The following is an 18,274-nucleotide window of genomic DNA, read 5'->3' as shown; positions in this document are numbered from 1 at the left end:
TGCACCAGAGATCAAAGCAAGGCACGAGATGAGCAGTGTCCATGTGCTGTGGGCTGGGCCACGTGGGTACATGTCCACAGCCTCTGCTGTGTGGAGCCAGCTGTGTCGGCATGGAGAGCTGCCTCGCCTCTTCAAGGGCATGTTTGTTTTGCTGTGAGTAACAGCAGATTGAGTTCTGTGTGGTGCCTCCTGGAGCAAGCTGAACTATTCACAATCCTTCCTCCTTGACTGGCAAGGCCAAGGGGGAGGGCTGAGCTAGGTGCAGGAGTGCCTTCATGCAGAGGGACAGAGTTCAGGACCCATCTTCTTGGGGCATCAGTCACCTGTATTAATCTGGAGTGGCAGATTTAATTATGTGGCTTCACCCTGTATCTGCACACAGTGCAGCAGTAGAGCTCTGTGTTCCGTGCACCTCCACTTAATCTTGGTGGGCCTCTGTGAAACTCAAGTCCAAAGCTGGCTCTCTTTTCTGCTCAGCTTTCCTTTGTAGCCTTGCTGTGCTGAATAGAGAGGTGGCTTGCTTTCTCCTTCCATGACTGTCAGCTGTGTTTAAGAGTTTTATTCTCCTCCTTTTGCAGAAAACACAACTCCTGCTAAAGTGGTGAGGGCTGCCAACCCGAGACAGCGCAAGGGAAGCAAGGTAAGTCCGTGCCTGCTGTGCCCCTCACTGGCTTCTAGCTTCTGATTCAGATGTCAGCGCTGTGTGAGTGCCTTGAGGGTCTGCTGAGGAGACAGCTTCCTTTGCAAGTCTGGTGGTGGTGTCATTGATGTTCTGAACTGGCTGTCAGCACAGAGTGTGCAGGAGAACATCCTCATTTTTCTCTTAAACATTTTGACGTTTTCATGCTCTGGGGACTGGTTCCTGCCCAATTGGGCTGGGGGAGACCTGGTTCACGTCCCTGCCTGAAGGGATCGTTCTCAACATAGCGCTGGATGTCGAAAGCTTGTATCTGCAGGTTTCTTTCTTCCCTCTCCAGCCTGTTCTTTACTAGTACGCAGAGAGCAAGGGTAATTGACTTCAAACAAAGCAGCTTCTCGGAAGAACCAGGGCAATCTGTTCCAGGGAATCAACCTGTGATGGAGAGACAGTTATTTCTGAGGATGTTGGATGCAGCTGAAGCCCGGCTAGGAATGTGGTTATTGGTGTTGGCTCCCAGCAGCCACTGAATACGCGTTTGAAACTTGATATGACTTCCTTGTCTGTTCTGTTTCAAGGAAAGCAGGGCTTTGGTTGTGAAAGGTGCTTCTGTCTGTGAAACAGGCATGGCTGTACACTGCAAGTGGCTTTCCCAGGAAACTTGTCACATAGGGAGAGAAACATGGTACCTGAACCTAGAGACCTGATCTTATGGGCAACTTGGCTACAAATTAACTTAAGAATAATAGTCCCCTCAAGGACAAGGAGGAGTTTCTGTGCCCAGATCATTGTAAATTCAATGACAAGCCATGATTCATTGTATGCCCAGGCAGCTGATTTTTGGGTTCTTTCCTTGCATGCCTGCTCTGAAAGCTGGAGGAGGTGGTAATGATTATATTGGCCAGGTCACTTTTTGAGTGGAAGAGACTGGTTGTCCTCCCATGTGTCAGTTGGGATTTCTGGAATAGAGCTAGTATCACCACCAGATAACTACTTATTACTACTTTTTTTCTCTTCACCAATTCCATTACGTGATCCCTTTGCTTTGTGGTTTCCAACACTGGCAATTGGTCCCATAAATGACACTAAACCTGGATGTAATGTACCAGTAGGTCAAGGCAGCTTCTTTGGCAGTATGTGGTTGCTTTAGGTGAATTAAGTGTGCAGAAGGTTGCATTCTTTACCTGTCCAAGGGATGAGGACTATTATGAGTTACCTCAGGCAGCTTTGTGCCATACACTCTTGAGTGGGAGCTGGGAGCTTACAGGGCTGTTGGCAGCTTTATAACAATCTCTGACAGATGTAAATTTACCTGCAGTTATTGCAGATTAATTCAGGGGTTCTATTAGAGTGGGAGAAAAGGCTTTACAGGTGGTTTGGGTGTCATACCCAAGCTTCCTGGGAGCAACTGTGTGGTACACCAGTTGATAATGGCAGTGACAGTATAGCTGGGAGGGCTTCTGACTGCTGCTCTAGAAAATGGCATTCATAGTTAGAGCACTAATGGGACTTTTCTCTTTGTATACAAGGTTGGAGACTTCGGTGATGCTACAAATTGGCCAACACCTGGAGAAATAGCCCACAAGAGTGTCCAGGTGAGAAGACAGAATCTTCAGACACTGCATCTGGCTGAGCTGCAGTAATTTGCTTCCATTGTAGTGTGTCCAGGGAGGCTGTGTGGTTGGCAGACAATTGTAATCTTTGTTTCTCCCAGGTAACAGCTTCAGGGGCTAGCTTGGATGAGCAGGCCCTTGGAGACCTCCCTGTTCCTCTGTGTTACTGGAAGCTCTGGCTGAGCCAGGCCATTTGGGGTGCTGAGTGCCAGCGTGAGGGCAGCCAAGAATAGCGTGCTGGGTGCAGGGGTTTGCCTTTTAGGGCTGCCCTGCACGTTGGGCTCCCTCCCTGCATGCTATTCTGGGAGCCTGGAGCCTAATCTAAAGCCCTGGGCTTGGTGGAGCAGGTATAGCAGCTCCCAGATCTTCAGGGCTGCTCAGTGCATTAAAAGGGACCTGAGCAACTGCCAAGACTTTCACTAGGGAAGCTGAAAACATGTGCAAGAAAGGGCTTAAGGCACAAGGGAACGGCCATTCTTTTCTGCTCCAGACCTGGGTTGTGTTGAAACCTTTCTGTTCTGGGATGCTGCTTTGGCAACTCCTGGCTGACTGTCAGGTCACTAGGGTCACTCTCCCTCTTGCTCCTGTGATAGTCTGGTCCCTTACAGAACCCTGCCACACACATACCTATCCAGGAATATCAGGCCACCTGGCAATCCCTCTCTGTAATGTCTGTACCTGGGACTTGTGTCTTAGCTTGAGCACTTCCCAGTATCTGTGGAGCTCCTTACCCTGGTCAAACACAAGTCTGTCCCCAGGAACCAGATAGCTCTGGGCAGCGTGAAGCAGGGATGCCTCCAGCATAGGGCCAGGTCCTCTTTTTCCTGCTCCCACTAGGATTGCTGGGCTCTGCCTCCAACTCTTTAGTTTCTCATGACCCTCACGTCTTTCCTGCACTAATGTGTCTCCAGCAGCCACACAAAGCACCATCCCTCCGGAAACTGCCTATCAAGAAAGACATGAAAGAACAGGAGAAAGGGGACGGAAGTGATGGCAAAGAGAGCCTGAAAACCAAATCAGATGAGTCTGGGGAGGAGAAGAATGGTGACGATGACAACCAGAAGTCAGCCCAGAAGAAGAAAGGTGAGGCAGGGACAGTCCCCCAGGCTCAGCCTGTCTTCATTTCTGTAACCCAAAGCTAGGTGGAAGTGTCCAAAACTTTGCCTGTGGGACCAGCTGCAGTCTCAGCATGCTAACAGCTGCAGTGAAAAAGTGTTTGCAAGCTTCAACAGAGCAAAGTCTCGTTTTGGTAACTGGAGAGGGTCAGGCAGATGCTGAGGGCTTGGATAGCCACTTAGGGCATTTGTAAGGACCTGGTCTGGAGTAGCCTTGCTCTGTTCAGCAGCATCTTGCAATATGTAGGAGAACATGCGAAGCAGGGCCTAGGTGTGGGCACCTGTGTGTCTGTCCAGGGAATCTGGCAGTGATCTGCCTTCTTAAGTATGCTCCATGGTGACACAGAGGAGCTCCTGGCTGTGGATTGCATTAGCTGTGGTTGCCGTGTGGGCTTGCTTTTGCCTGAGCCTTAGTGGGTGGAAAGGGAGGAAAGGAAGGACAAGTGCATGAAGCCACAGTGGAGTTTTTTGTATTATGTTTCTCCATGCCCAAGAGTGTCAGTTGGAGTCTTTCAGCATTCTCGTTATGCCCCTTACAGAGTTTTGGTGACAGCAAGGCCCCAGGGAATAACTGAGGAGAGGTCAGCCCTACTGCTTCCCCCACAGTGTATGGGATGCATGGAGGGAAGAGGCTGTGGGATGGAAGCACCTGCTCTCTGAACCTGTGTCACGCTCAAATCCTGTCCTTTTGCAGGCAACAAACACAAGTGGGTCCCTTTGCAGATAGACATGAAGTCAGAGGTGCCTCGGGACAAAACAGCATCTCGGAACAACCGGCAAAATGAGCAGCACAGGCACCTCTCCAACAACCGTGGCGAGCTGAAAGGTGGGGGCTCAGAATGGGATTCTACTCTCCTTCCTTGACCATAGGACAGACAGAACCCTGCTGAACCAGGGCAGCAGGGGAATGTGGTGGGAATGCTTTGTGCAGTTGAAGAGCTCCAAGTGCAGTAGGCTTGCTCTGGGGAAATACCTTCATCCTCTAATGCTCCTTCTGCCTCTCTTTGCTGCAGGCTGGCACCCGGACAACAAGCATGAGCGCCCCTGGCAGGACCATGATGAGACCTCCAGTGTGAAGAGCGAGGGGGGAGCTGTACGAGGAGCCTTCCGGGGCCGAGGCAGGGGCCGTGGCAGGGGCCGGGGCCGTGGCAGAGGAGGTACTTGCTATTTGTATTGTGTTGTGGCAGAAAGAGAGAACCGGGCACATGCCAGAGTGCAGGGATATGTGTGTGTGACCTGGGGTTCTGAAGCAGACTGGGCAGAGCGCTTCAAGGAGACAGTGAAGTGTGGCAGGTCATCCCAGCTGGGGAGCGTGAGCTGCCGAAGAGGACTCTTGATTTGAGATTCTCTGTGAGGAGCTATGTACTGCTCTGGAGGTGGCATCCAGCTGAGTTGATTTTAATAACAGCAAATGGTTCTTGTTAGTATTTTAATAAGGGTGAATGTATTTGTTATTCAGGCCAAGCTCTTCCACCTGTTTTCTGCCCCTTGCAACACTCCTGTGTGCAGCAGTTGCAGCATGCTGATATTCTGCCTAGGCTTTATGTCACACTGAAAGCCAAGCAGGAATCTTTGTTTTTTTGGGAAGAACTTCTACTAGCATTCAGCACAGCTGTGTCTGTGTGAACCCTGACGTAACTTCAGTGCAGAACCTTGGTGCATTACCTACGCTATCTAATTGCCCCTGGATGTGAGTTAGTGATCTCTCTTTGCCTTGGTGTGTCAAGGCTTTCCTGGGATCCCTACTGCAGCAAAGTCTGAGAGAAGTGGGCTGAGGAGTGGGTCGGCAGTGCCCTGTTTTGTGCTGTCATGGGGGCCGCCCCCACGGGCAGTGCTGAGAGAGCTGTTATTGCTGGTGCACAGCCCCACATGGCAACATAGGCTGTCTGGGCAGATCTTGAGGCTCCGTGTTAACCAGGATGTTCCCTTGTTGGTGTCTTGCAGGGCACTTTGATTACCAGTATGGATACCGGAAATTTGAGGGCTCAGATGGCTCCCGCACCCAGAAGTATGCTAGCAACATCACTTACTACTTTGACAACATTAGCAGCACCGAGCTCTATAGTGTGGACCAGGAACTGCTCAAGGACTACATCAAGCGGCAGATGTAAGCACCACATCTCCCTGGTTGGATGCTCACCAATGCCCTCCCTGTAGATTGCATAGCTGATCTCTGCGTTAGGGTTAGAGCCAAGGCATGTTTACTGCGTGCTGTGTATTTTGCAGCACCGGTTTGCCACTTCCCTGAGTTGCTGTTATTCAGCTCACAAGAGCATAAGCAGGGGGGATTATTTCCACGGGGGGTGTCCTGAGGAAGGTGGCTGGATCTGTCTCTCACTGATGTGTTGTCCATACAGAGAATATTACTTCAGTGTGGACAACCTGGAGCGAGATTTCTTCCTGCGTCGCAAGATGGACTCAGATGGATTCCTTCCCATCACCCTGATCGCCAGTTTCCACCGGGTGCAGGCACTGACAACTGACATCAGTCTCATCATTAAGGTGAGGGCCAGGGAGGCTGAACCTCCTCTCTTGTCTGGCTTCTTGTTTTCTTTGCCTGTTTTCTAGATAGGTCATAGGTGAGATGCAAGTGACACCTTTTCTTGTCCTTTACTTGCTCCCTCCTCCTCTTGAATCACATAGGAAGGAAAGGCTGAAGCTGAGCCCCTCACTGTGCCAAAGCAGGGCCATGAGCTAACCTGATTTCGCTTGGTTCTAGGCTTTAAAGGACAGCAAGGTGGTAGAAATTGTGGACCAGAAGATCAGAAGAAAAGAGCAGCCAGAAAAATGGGCTCTGCCTGGCCCTCCTATGGCAGACTACACCCAGACTGACTTCTCACAGTTCATCAACTGCCCCGAGTTTGTGCCTCGGCAAAGCTTCCAGAAGGAGACAGGTTAGTGTCTAGGGATTGTGGAGGGAACTGTGAGACCCAGCTCAGTGCCACAGCAGGTCTGAGCCCCTGAGTGTCATGAGTGTTCCCCAGGACAGGGTTCTGCCTTTTGGTGTGTAGGCCTGAGCTTGAGTAGCCAAGTGGGGGATATGATTGGTGCTGTTGTAAGTATTTATGCAGAAGAACATCTCTTCTCACTGGTACCAGGCTGTCATGGGAAAGTTTCTCCCAGAGCAACAAAATCACCACCTGCTTTAGGGCTCTCTATGTATCTGGGAAACCCACACCTGCAAAGCTCTGTGGTCACCACCAGCATCACAGCCTTAACCAGAGATTTTTTTCAGCACTCTGGGGCAATATGCTGGTGAACAGGAATGTTCCTGCCTTAGTCATTGCCTGCTCATGTGTCCCACAAGCTCTGCTGCCAAAATAACTTCCTCTAAATCAAGTGCTTTATGTATGCTACAACTCAAGCCTCCCTCTAAAGCATTTGTGGCTCTTGTTGACTCTAGAGTCTGCTCCTGGCTCCCCACGTCCCACCAGCCCAGTCCCCACAAAAACAGAGGAAGTCAGTAACCTGAAGACAATGCCCAAGGGCTTGTCCACAAGCCTGCCCGACCTGGATTCAGAGACGTGGATTGAAGTGAAGAAGAGGCCTCGGCCCTCTCCAGCCAGGCCCAAGGTACGTAGCAATGTAGACTATGGGGTTGAGGTCTACTGGTTGTTTGAGGGGCTGTAACCCTAAGTGAGTAGCAGGTTTCAGGCAGTGTAAGGTCTGTTTGTCATGAGTGATGCCCGCATCTACTTTGGGGCTGCTCCTCAGTGACAGAGATATAAATAAGGTGTCCTCCCCAGACAGGCAACTTCTGGCTGTCATAAAGAAACAAGGGGCAAGAGCTGGGTCTCCCAGCAGTAGGCCTGTGCTCTGTGTGCTCTTTGTGCTTCATCACCATTGCTCCCCCTACCTGTAGAAACCAGAGGAGTCAAAGACCCCACAGCAGCAGAAGCAAAAGGACCAAGATGAACCTGAGGAGTTGGACTTCCTTTTTGATGAGGAGATGGAGCAGATGGATGGCCGCAAGAACACGTTCACCGACTGGTCAGACGAGGATTCAGATTACGAAATTGATGATCGGGATGTGAACAAGATCCTCATCGTGACTCAGACACCTCCATACCTACGCCGGCATCCTGGCGGAGACCGGACTGGCAACCACACATCCAGGGCTAAAATGAGTTCAGAGTTGGCCAAGGTGATCAATGATGGGCTGTACTACTATGAGCAAGACCTGTGGACGGAGCAGTTTGAGCCAGAGTACTCACAGATCAAGGTGAGAGAGGCTGATCTGAGGAGGAGAATGGCACATGGCTCCTCCCAAGGAGGTATGGTGGGTTGGCCATGGTGATGGTTTGGGTTTGGTACAGCAGTTCCTGGCCCATGACTGGGGCAGAGCTCAGCAGGGGATTGATCTTGCTGCAGAGCTCAGAATTCCTGATTTCCAGTGTCATGCTGTGCTATGTTTGGGATAAATACAGCTCTGTAACGTGCTGTAAGGTTGTGGCCAGTAGACTGAGGTTCTGGTAACCAGGTGACCTGGAGAATGTGGTCCGCTAATCTGCTGTTTGCAGGATCTTGGCTGTTCAAGACTGCAGTAGTGTATAGGCAGTTCCAGATGACTTGAGGGAACTAGCTGTTGGCTCTGCCTGTAGTGCCTAGTGCTTAATGGCACGGTCTCTTGAGACTTCAGTTACTGTTCATTGATGACTGGGACACTCTTGGCCTGTGCTGTTCTCCATTTTTCTGCCAGTTTGCATAGGCTGGTGCTTTTTTTATAGAAAACTCGCCTCCCTCTCTTGAGTTTGAGTCCCAGGTTGGTGACTCTTGCAGTCAGGAACTTGCCCCAGGCTCTTGCAGTGACTGAAGCTGTATCTTGTGCTCAGCATTAAGGCTGTTGCACAAGCAGAGTGGTGATCACAGTGAGCTGTTGAGATGAGGGGACAGCAGGGTGTTTAGTTGCTTCATTATCTTCCTCTTCCAATGCAGCAAGAGGTGGAGAACTTCAAGAAGGTGAATATGATCAGCAGGGAGCAGTTTGATACTCTGACCCCAGAGCCCCCCGTGGATCCAAACCAGGAGGTCCCTCCTGGCCCCCCCAGGTTCCAGCAAGGTAAGACAATGTGGACAGGAATGGGTAGGACTGAATTTGTCCCCTTTCTTCTTGGTGAATGGTCCTCAGGGGTTCAGAAATAGCTAGAGGGAAGCAATTAGAGCCATAGCTGTTTATCTTTCCCAGTGGGGTGGTGTTCTCACAGCTAAACAACTTGGAGTTCCAAAAGAGGAGGCCCAATAGCAGGAGTGTCTCCACAGTGAGGAAATCTGGGCAGACTTCCATGAGGCTTTCCTCTTGGACCCTTCCATCGCAGTGTCCCTTGCTGAGTATTTTAAAGGCAGTTATCTGCTGGGCCTTGCTTGCCTATTGGTACAATCTGATGCCCAGGCAGAGCACTGGTCTGATCTTTCCCTAGAAAGCAGATACTTTGCAGGGTCCCTGAAAGTGTCTGCTTTCCTGCTGCCAGGCTTTGATTTCTCTGGTTGCAGACTGGCTTTGCAGTTGTTTGTCTCAGGAGGACTAGGATGTGTCCAGGAGTTCTTAACCCAGCGGGTGCCCTTTGGCTGTAGTGATGCTCTTGTACTCAGAGATCAGTTTGACCCAGCTTCGGGGGGTTTATCTCTGCAGTACCTACAGATGCTTTGGCTAACAAGTTGTTTGGAGTACCTGAACCTTCAACCATCGCCCGATCTTTGCCTACAACTGTACCAGAATCACCCAACTACCGCAATGCCAGGACCCCCCGAACCCCTCGCACACCTCAGCTGAAGGACCCTACACAGACACCCCGGTTCTACCCAGTGGTGAAGGAGGGCAGGACGCTAGATGCCAAGGTAGGTCCAGGACTGGGGCATGGGTGGGAGGCCGGGACTTCCCAGCTGGGATGTGGAGAGGAAACAAACATGTCCCTGATGTACTGTGTCTCACAGACCCCACGGAAGAGGAAGACAAGGCACAGTTCAAACCCCCCAATGGAGTGCCACGTGGGGTGGGTGATGGACTCCAGGGAGCACAGACCCCGAACTGCCTCCATCAGGTACTGGAGATGGGAGAATGGGGTCATGGAGGGACCAGAAACAGGAAAGAGAGCAAGTGAGGGAAGGGCAGTGTTTGATCTCGTAGGGCAGGTCACCTCTTAAGTGGCTGCAGAAAGAGCTGGGACCTGTCTCATCCTAGAAGGAGCTGTGAAATTCTGCAGTTTTGAAATAACGAGATACAATTTGTCTGGGAATGTTGGTTTCCTTTCTAGTAGGATGCTCTGTAGCTCAGGTCCCAAACCTGGAGTGGATGCAGTCACAGGTGGGACAAACAAATGAGTGTTGCAGAGTGGAGTACGACTCTGCTGTGTTGTTTGTTGTCTGGTTACAAAGGAAAGGGGTTGATGAGGCTCTCTTGTGTGCGCAGCTCCAGCCCCTCTGAGGGAACTCCGGCCGTCGGAAGCTATGGCTGCACCCCGCAGTCCCTGCCCAAGTTTCAGCATCCTTCCCATGAGCTGCTCAAGGAGAACGGCTTCACGCAACACGTCTACCACAAGTACCGTCGGCGCTGCCTTAACGGTAGGCGTGTGGGGAGGGCTTCCTCCCACTGGGTGTGGAGCAGGTGCTTGTGATCTATTGTATAGGGGCATAGGGTATGGCAGCAGAGTCCACACACAGTAGTAAATGGGGTCCTGGAGGACAGGCTTGCTGGTAGCAGGTAATTCCTCATGGTCCAGAAAGTTAATGGTGTCCAATAATATGCGTGTGTATATGTATATAAAATAAGACTTTACTCTGTGAGATCCCCTGTGTATGGCTGGTTCTCTAGGAGAAAGCATCTGTCTTGTAACCAGCCATTCTTCCCCAAACAGAGCGAAAACGGCTGGGCATTGGTCAATCCCAGGAGATGAACACGCTCTTCCGATTCTGGTCCTTCTTCTTACGAGATCACTTCAATAAGAAAATGTATGAGGAGTTTAAGCAACTGGCTGTGGAGGATGGGAAAGAGGGATACAGGTAAGAGAGGAAAAGCTGAATGGCCTTCTTTGAGATGGAATTGTGGGAAGGGTTTTTAGTCTTTGAAGGCTTGAAGGTAAGACCAGGACCACCCTGGATCACATCCTTTTCCTGAGATGCAGGCGTAGGTGTTGCATGCACCAGCATCTGAGCACCACCTACTCTTCTGTTTCCAGGTACGGTCTGGAGTGCCTTTTCCGATACTACAGCTATGGGCTGGAGAAGAAATTCCGGCCAGACATATTTAAAGACTTTCAAGAAGAGACCATCAAGGATTATGAAGCTGGTAAGTGCCTCCTTTGCCTTCACCTGAGCTTAGCAGTGATGTTGCCCAGATGAATGTGTGCTCTTGTGCCTACTTTTGTGACCTGGGGAAGGCCATGTCAGTCTGTCACTGTCAGACACAGAATTACATCCTTGAGTCCTGCTGTCCTGCGGGTAAGAAATGCTCCTGCACAGAGCAGAACTGCTTGCTTTGCAGGAGAGGGTGGAGTGAATATGGAACTATGGGAACATGGGGCTAGATTGTGGAAAGTTACAGCTTTCCCACCACTCACTGTGGTCACCAATCCAGTCACAGAGCCATTTCCCATCAAGGGTGCTGCCCTACGCTGATGTAGATTGCTTTCCTCCAGGTTCCTTGTATTTTGTCAGTGCCAACCGTAGGACAAGTGGGCCAATGGGACAGGCAGTGAGGAAGCCTTGAGGAAAGACTTCTGACTCCTGGTTTGATTTTCTTCCCCTTCTAGGCCAGCTCTATGGGCTGGAAAAGTTCTGGGCCTTCTTAAAATATTCCAAAGCCAAAAATCTGGACATCAACAGCAAACTGCAAGAATACCTCAGCAAGTTCAAGCGCCTCGAGGACTTCAGAGTGGACGTGAGTAGAAACAGTGCCCCACACACACAGTGAAGGACCCCCACAGCTGCTTAAAGGCCTTTCCAAGGGCAGAGGGTTTCAAGACAAGGTCGAGCAGTGCGACTGGGGGAGTCGGTGACACCTAGTGTCATAATCCATCATTGCAGCAGGGCCAAGAACAAGCAGCCTCAGCACTTCAAAGTCTCGTGTCATCCTTCAGCAGCTGCATCGCTGAGACAGCAAAAGCTCAGAGGCCAGTCAGGGCTGAAATCTATTAAGAAGCCCTATGTGCTTCCCTTTCCCTGGGAAGTGCAAGCCATTCTCTGTACCTTAGCTGGGCAGTGAGTGAGGCTGGATATGGCAGGATTGTGCTGATGTTGCTGCCAGCTCATCAGGTACTGAACAGGAGCTGAGGAGCTAAGGTTTACACACCATCCTTGGAGCATAAGGATATGAGCAGAGATGAGTGAAGGTTAGGAGATGTGGCTCAGATGGATATGATGAAGGCAGATAAACCATTGAGTAGGTAAAGGAGGATATCTGTTTGAATGGAGCAGCAGAGCTGCATGCACTGCCCATGCAGACACGTGCTAGGTCTTTTCTTACTTCTTGGGTCTTTCATATACTGTCTGAGTCATCAGTCAGACTTCCAGTTACTACTGCCTTGGTATCTCTAAAGCAAAGCAATTGCTGCAGGGTTTGAATACTGTACATCGGCTTCAGGGCAGCTCTCTGAAAACATAGATAAGTGCCTCTTCCCTGATGACCTGGTGGGAGAGGAGAAAAATAGGAGGAAAGTGAGCCTTAATAGCTGGAGTGGGGCTGGCCTTGTGTAGCTTTGTCTCCCAGACTCCTGGAAATTGTTCCTCTCAGGAGGAAGGAGGTGCCTTAAGCACAGGGTGACAACTTGGTCTTTCTTGGAAAACTGTCAGCAATTCTGGCAGTGGTGGGTTTGAAGAGGAGAGCCACTGTCTTAATACTGCGTGACTTGGGCAGGTATGTGTGTTCCTTGTGGGTCAGAGGGGCTGCAGTCAGAAGTCTGCAGCAGGGATGCTTTCTGATCCAAGGGGGAGAATGTGCATTTGATGGAGGCTGTGCTGATACTGGGGTGCTTCTGTTACAGCCACCCATGGGAGAGGAAGGTGGACACAAGAGATACCCAACGACGTCAGGGGGAGATGGCAGGAAGCGCTACCCATCCCAGTCTTCCAGCAAAACGGTCAGCCAGTGCCCACCCAGCCAAGCCCACGCCTCACCCAGTCAGCCTGCACAAGAGGATGCCAAAAACCTGAGCCAGCAAGTCCCTGCTGCAGAGTCGCAGACAGTGGGGAAGTAGAGAGGATGCAGCTTCTGCTTCCCACCAGGAGACAGGATGGGTTGGTGGGAGACTGGCTCAGAGAAGAGGATGAGGGGTGGGATGGGAAGGGAGTTGGAATGTGGGTGCCCAGAAATAGCCTGCTGGGAGAAACTTCAACGCACATGATTTTTTTTCTCTTGTGGCTGGAAAGCAAAGACGATTCGCATCTAAAACACCGTTTTGCTATTACAAACCTAACCAGAGCCAGACCCACCCTCACCAGACCCACCCTTTGCTTTTCCCTCTCATCCCTCCCTTCCTGTGCACATGCTCATGTCTTAGTGTATCTTCAAAAAATAATTCTGGCTGGGTTGGAAAGGGGAGATTTTTTATTATTATTATATATATATATCAAGTTTTAAATTATTGCTAGAAGTTTGTCCAGATTTACCAAAACAAGTCCGCTCTGTGCAGCCCTGGTGACTCCTTTTGTGTCCCCACCCCTTGGATCGCTGGGCAGCCCGGCCAGGAAGCTCGGAGGAGTGAGGTTCCCTAGCAGGGGCCGAAGCCACAGCATTGCAGTGCTGCGGAGCCTCTGATCTCCATGACCTGGCTGACATTTCCCATCCCACGTCTGGCAGTGCTTCTTCGACACCAACCATCGCTAAAGGCACCCAGCCCTGTTGGTCTTCCCGGTCTGTTCTCCCCAGCGTCTTCATCTCCAACCTTCTTGCGGGTCTGGCTCTTCATCTGCCCACCACTTCTCCCTTCCATCACGGACAATTTGGAAGTCAACCAAAGGACCTTTGCCAAGGATAGGTTTGTTATGACTCCTTCTTGCAAGAATGGCAGCTGGGAGGCTGGTGGGCACCTGGACTTGAATTTGCGTGGATGCCGCAGCCGCCTGCCCAGGGCCCATTGCATACAAAGACAGGACTTTGCTGAAGGAGCCTTCCTCTTAATTTTCCCTTGGAAAAATGAAACAAAAAACAACAAAAAACCACAATACCCCTGAAACAACGACAACAAAAACTCTAGAGACATCTTCCTTTGCTTTCTTCCTTGGATATATTAATTGAAGAAGAAAAAAAAAAAAACAAAAAACAACAAAATACAAAAAAAAAAAGTTGCCTTATGGTGGAGCTGGAATGGGGAGGCTCACTGGCCTCTCATGCCCCAGGGCGTGCTGGGCGTTTGGCCCACACCCACAGACTCCTCCCGGCACTGCTGCCGAGCCCACCTGCCCTGCAGCCTCCTCCAACCCACAGCTCCCTGGGACGCTCCTGCAGGGAAGGCACCGATGGCAGTCGTACTCCAGACTTGTGCTCACCAAGTAGTTGAAGTCCTATGTTATGTACATACCACTGTAGCATCCTCCCTGCAACGGTGACTGTGTGCTTGTGACATCGCTTGGCCTTTTCTGGGCAGCCTAGGTTGTGCCTGGGAGGTGGGCAGCGTCTATCAAGGCAGCTGGAAGGACTTTGGTGCTGGGAGGGCAGGCAAGGCCTCACGCAACCCGATGCTGTTGTCTGACACACAGTGCAACTCCTCCTGCTGCCAGCCAGTGAATCTTGCTCTATGTCCCTGTAGGCAGTTGCCCATTGGAGGAGGGCTGTTGCCTGGGTAGCTGCACTGGGGGCTGTGACAATGTCCTGGGGGCTGTGCTGTGCAGCACCGGCTGGGCTGTGGCCAGCAAATCCTCCCCAGGTCCATATTGCTTGCCTCCCTCACAAACACTTGGCTGTGTGTGGGGGCATGGTCCAGGAGTGAGATTTGTGTGCCGGGCCCAGAGCTTCTGTTCATTGAGAGCTGCTTGCCCTGCTGCTCTGCTCTGTGCCCTGGGTCAGGACCTGTGCTTTGCAGCTGGCTTGGTTGAAACTCTGGCACGCTGCCCTCATGTGCTGTGAGCATGCTGTGTTTGCATGGTGCGGAGCGGGCGCTTGGTGGGCTGTGGAAAGATGCAGCTGATTGCATTGTCCTCTGCAAAAATCAAAAGCTGGTAACAAACATTTCCCTAAAGTATTTCGAAGTCAGTACAGCACTGTGTCTTGTAGCTGCAGGAAGGAGCCATCTCCTTAGGCTGTGTCTGTATGGCTGTGAGGCTTGCAGGTGGGAGTAACCAGGTGCTGAGCAGAACTCAAGGTGCTGAGATGGGCAAGGGGCTGGAGGTTGGAGTGGCTGCAGCTGCTTGCTGGATCCTGGCTGATGTTACCTTCCCGAACTGACACTGCATCAAAGTCTTGCTTTATGGGTGAGGGAGAGGTACTGGTCTACAGGGCAGCTTTGTGAACTTGGGATTGAGAGCATAGCCAGGGGTTGAGTGAAACTGGGCAGCTGCTGCTTCGCTGTTTCCTCATGGTGTGATCTTGTTCTGGTCTGTCTGCTGCTATCACAACGTTCTGCAGCTTGGTACTGCTTGGAGGCTGGGTTTGGGGATGCTGTGTCCCTTCTCTCCCAGCGTACACAGGCTGGACTGGCAATTAGCTCTGGTGTAACTGCAGCCTCAAGTGTTCTGTCTGCATTTCTCTTCTCCTGTGAGCTGAGTCGGATCTCTGATACAGTGGATGTGGCAGGGCTTGGCCCTGCTTTGGGAAGGAGAAGCCTTGGAGCCTGGATTTGGGCTTGACCAAGGCTGTTAGAGAAGTTTTGATGGTTGCATGCAAGTGCCAGCGGGTTTGAACGTGCTGCAGGTGGTCCTTGCTGCGTTCCCTATGTTCCTCTCATTGGTGCGTGTTCTTTGGATGCCAATGATGTGCTTTTTGAGCAACAAACAAAACAGGAAACTAGGAGAAACAAACTCCTGCTGTGGAGATGTTCCTTGCGGAACAGACTGTGGAATTGTTCAGGTGATAGAAGAGGCTAAGAAATGTCCCATAGAATTTTCCAGAACTTGAACTAATCTGAAATTATCCATCTAATTTCTGAGGCTAAGGCTCTGTCTGGTCTTGGCACAGAAGAGTTTTCCTCTCTGAGTCAGTGCTTTGTTGCATTGGTGTGGCTGAGGGTGGCTTTTGCAGGAGGTCAGAGGAGAGATCCCAGCCATGGCAGTCCCTGTTAGAGGACAGCGAGCTGCGTGCTGCTGTGTGCCTTGCAGCATCTCCATCGGACAGCAGCATCTCCAGAGAGTGAAGGGAAGATGGAAACAAAGAGCCTGCTCAGCTGGTGCTTGCTGCTGGGGCAGGAGGCAGCTGCTCTGTGCTGCAGAGCAGGTGATGATATCTGCAGGTACAGTGAAACTGCTTAGGGGCTGAGCTCTGCAAGGCTGTCTCATGTCCTGCAGCAGGCATGGGGACGGGGCTGCAGTGCTCCCCCCCTTGTGTGCACACCCTGCTGGTGCTGTGCAGCCACGTGCATCAGGCACTGTGCATCAGGCACTGTGCATCAGGTGTTGCTTATGGCTCGCTCCACCCCAAGGAAAGAGGACAGCTGTCCAGAGTGTGGTTTTTCTTGGATCCCTCTTGTCCTCCTGCTAAGGAAGGAGTTTGGCCTTGCTTTTAGTTTGGATGCTTCATCACGATCATATATAATGATTTTTTTTATATTGTTATAACGATCTGAGCAATCAGGTGCTCTTATTCCTGTGACTGCAAAGCCACTTTCTGACCCCTGCATGGCTGCAGGCACTCGCAGCAGCTCCAAACCTCTGGCAGGGGTCAGCAGTGGAGGTGGACGGTGTGTTTCAGAGGAGACTTTGTTGCTTAATGTGTTCATTTCAGGGAGGGGGAAAAAAAAAGGAAAAAAAATAATAATAGTACTGCTGCTCCATTTGCCTGTCTGTCCCTCTCCCTGCTGCGCCCCCCATCAGCAGCTTTCTGCTGTAGCCCATGGGTTCCCTTGAGGTTTGGCAACTGCTCACATTGCTTCAGACTGGTGACTGTACTGTAACGATGATTTGTGAACCTCAGCATGCTGCCACGTGTCCACACATTCAGCGTGGCGGTGCAGGGGGGCCTTTAGCTGTTAATGCCTTTCCAGTTATTTTATCAAAAGGAAAAGAAAAAAAAAAAAGAAAAAGAAGGAGGAAAAAAAAAAGGAAAACTGTAAATGTAGCAAGCTGTGTTTGCAATGCTTATTTTCTCCTGTTTCCTCTGAGACTGGTTATGTCACTGTCACTGTTTAGAAATGGATGCTAGGCTCTTTTAGAGGGTTGCTACACTTGATGTTAAATGCCTCACTGACTTTTTTTTTTTTTTTTAAAGTTTCCAATACAGGTAGAATGACTTTTTTAAAAAACAAATTTTCATCTCAGTGGCACAGAGTGGGTGCCTGGAGGGCAGCATTTCAATGAGTAGTTTACAGCTTCACTTTCTGCAGACACTTGAACATAGGACCGACGTATCTGTGACAAGCACATCCCCTCAGTGGGGAGCTCCAGAAGAGCATGGACCGGCCCAGGTACCACCACCCCTTTGCAGCACTCTGGGTCACCCAAGGCCTTTGCTGCCCTCCTGTCCCCATCTCCCAGCGGCAGTCTTGTGGGTGGGCTGGGGATGGTGACAGCTGTCATGGGAGGAGTGCTGCAGCACTTGGTCCCTGAGCCTCCCTGGTGCAGATGTATGCCCGTAGGGAAGGCAGCCCGCCCTGCTCCCCCCTTCCTCTCCCAGCCTGATCCGCTCCTGCTGGGGTTGGAAATCCTTGGATCTCAGAAACTATCACTGAGTTGTGCCCAGGGGAGGCTCTGCCTGCCTGCTCCGACTCGCTCAGGGCACGTGGACAAGACCTCAGCCTCGGTGGTTGGAACAACAGGGTGATGGTTCGATGTGCTGGCCCTTCTCAGACTGGCTATATCCCAACCTCAGCCTTCTGTTTCCCAGACTAGAAAGTGTGTGCAACCTTCTTCAGCCGCATTTATCGTAGAGACAAACTTAAAATGACTCATCACAGACCATTTATCAGTTGGGAGGAAAATCTTGTTAATATGGCCCGCTGTACATGATCCATCTTCTGTCGATAGTACATAATCTTTGACCCATGTGCTAGGATCATCATCGCATATAAAAGGAAAAGAGAAAAATGTAAAATACTTGAATGAGAGCTTGTATTATAACATTAATATTATTCAGAGTATCTGCTTTCTAGGCTGATGTGATTCATTATTCTAGTAATGCTTTAGTCCTTTGTAATTTGTGGTAATTATGCTTTTTCCTTTTTAATACAAAAAAAAATGTATAAAAATAAAAACTTCAAAAGACAGTGAGGTTTGGGTTTTCTGTTCTGCTAACCATTGTGTTTTCCACAGAGGGCTGTAGGCTCTGTGGATGGGCTGGCTGGTGCAGAGTGGTTGGAGAATCTGGAGGACAGTGCAGGAAGAGCAGCTGCCATGAGCTGACACACAGGGCTTGCAAGTAGGAGCTGATGTAGCAGGACTTGTCAGTTGGATTTCAGGCTGAAGGGTCCTCCTTTTTTGTGGGGACAGTGACTGAGAGGGCTCTTGTTTCCTCCCGTATAAATTTAAGCTCCCAACTGTCTTTACCTTTCCTGTGGGAGAAACTACATTTGCAGAGGTTGGTTTGTGGAGTGCTGATGAGGACGAACAGCCCTGAAATCAGACCTGCATCTTGGAGTGGAAAAACTGCTGAAGGAAAAGCAGGCCTGTTACGTGCATGAAGGGGATGTCTGAAGCCATGTGGGTTTTGATTCCTGTGGTATGTAGTTACAGTGATCTTACTGTTATTGTTAGAAAATGCTGCTGGAAGAGGCCAGGATGGTCTATGAAAAGTTATAACCTTAACAGTGAGAATTCAGCAACTCCCAAAACCG

General features: G+C 50.6%; 1 protein-coding gene across 2 annotated transcripts; it reads left to right on the top strand.

Annotated features, from left to right (window-relative positions):
• Positions 1 to 553: 553 nt before the first annotated feature.
• On the top strand, positions 554 to 16,528 carry LARP1 (La ribonucleoprotein 1, translational regulator). Of its 2 annotated transcripts, none has more exons than XM_031555736.1 (18): positions 554 to 640; positions 2,167 to 2,232; positions 3,165 to 3,333; positions 4,060 to 4,191; positions 4,379 to 4,522; positions 5,310 to 5,472; positions 5,723 to 5,867; positions 6,085 to 6,259; positions 6,769 to 6,938; positions 7,228 to 7,587; positions 8,301 to 8,424; positions 8,995 to 9,200; positions 9,297 to 9,403; positions 9,772 to 9,923; positions 10,217 to 10,361; positions 10,538 to 10,647; positions 11,111 to 11,238; positions 12,341 to 16,528. In XM_031555736.1, exons 3-18 carry the CDS (start codon positions 3,210 to 3,212, stop codon positions 12,551 to 12,553), a joined length of 2,598 nt encoding a protein of 865 aa, XP_031411596.1. In that variant the 5' UTR covers positions 554 to 640; positions 2,167 to 2,232; positions 3,165 to 3,209; the 3' UTR covers positions 12,554 to 16,528. The 2 variants fall into 2 exon arrangements, with proteins under 2 accessions (XP_031411596.1, XP_019476029.2); XM_019620484.2 differs by having other exon boundaries at positions 3,162 to 3,333.
• Positions 16,529 to 18,274: the final 1,746 nt, after the last annotated feature.

The sequence above is a fragment of the Meleagris gallopavo genome, chromosome 15 (assembly GCF_000146605.3).
Source record: "Meleagris gallopavo isolate NT-WF06-2002-E0010 breed Aviagen turkey brand Nicholas breeding stock chromosome 15, Turkey_5.1, whole genome shotgun sequence".
Taxonomy (NCBI): domain Eukaryota; kingdom Metazoa; phylum Chordata; class Aves; order Galliformes; family Phasianidae; genus Meleagris; species Meleagris gallopavo.
The sequence above is the reverse complement of the archived record's forward strand: the minus strand, read 5'-3'. Positions and strand labels throughout refer to the sequence as shown.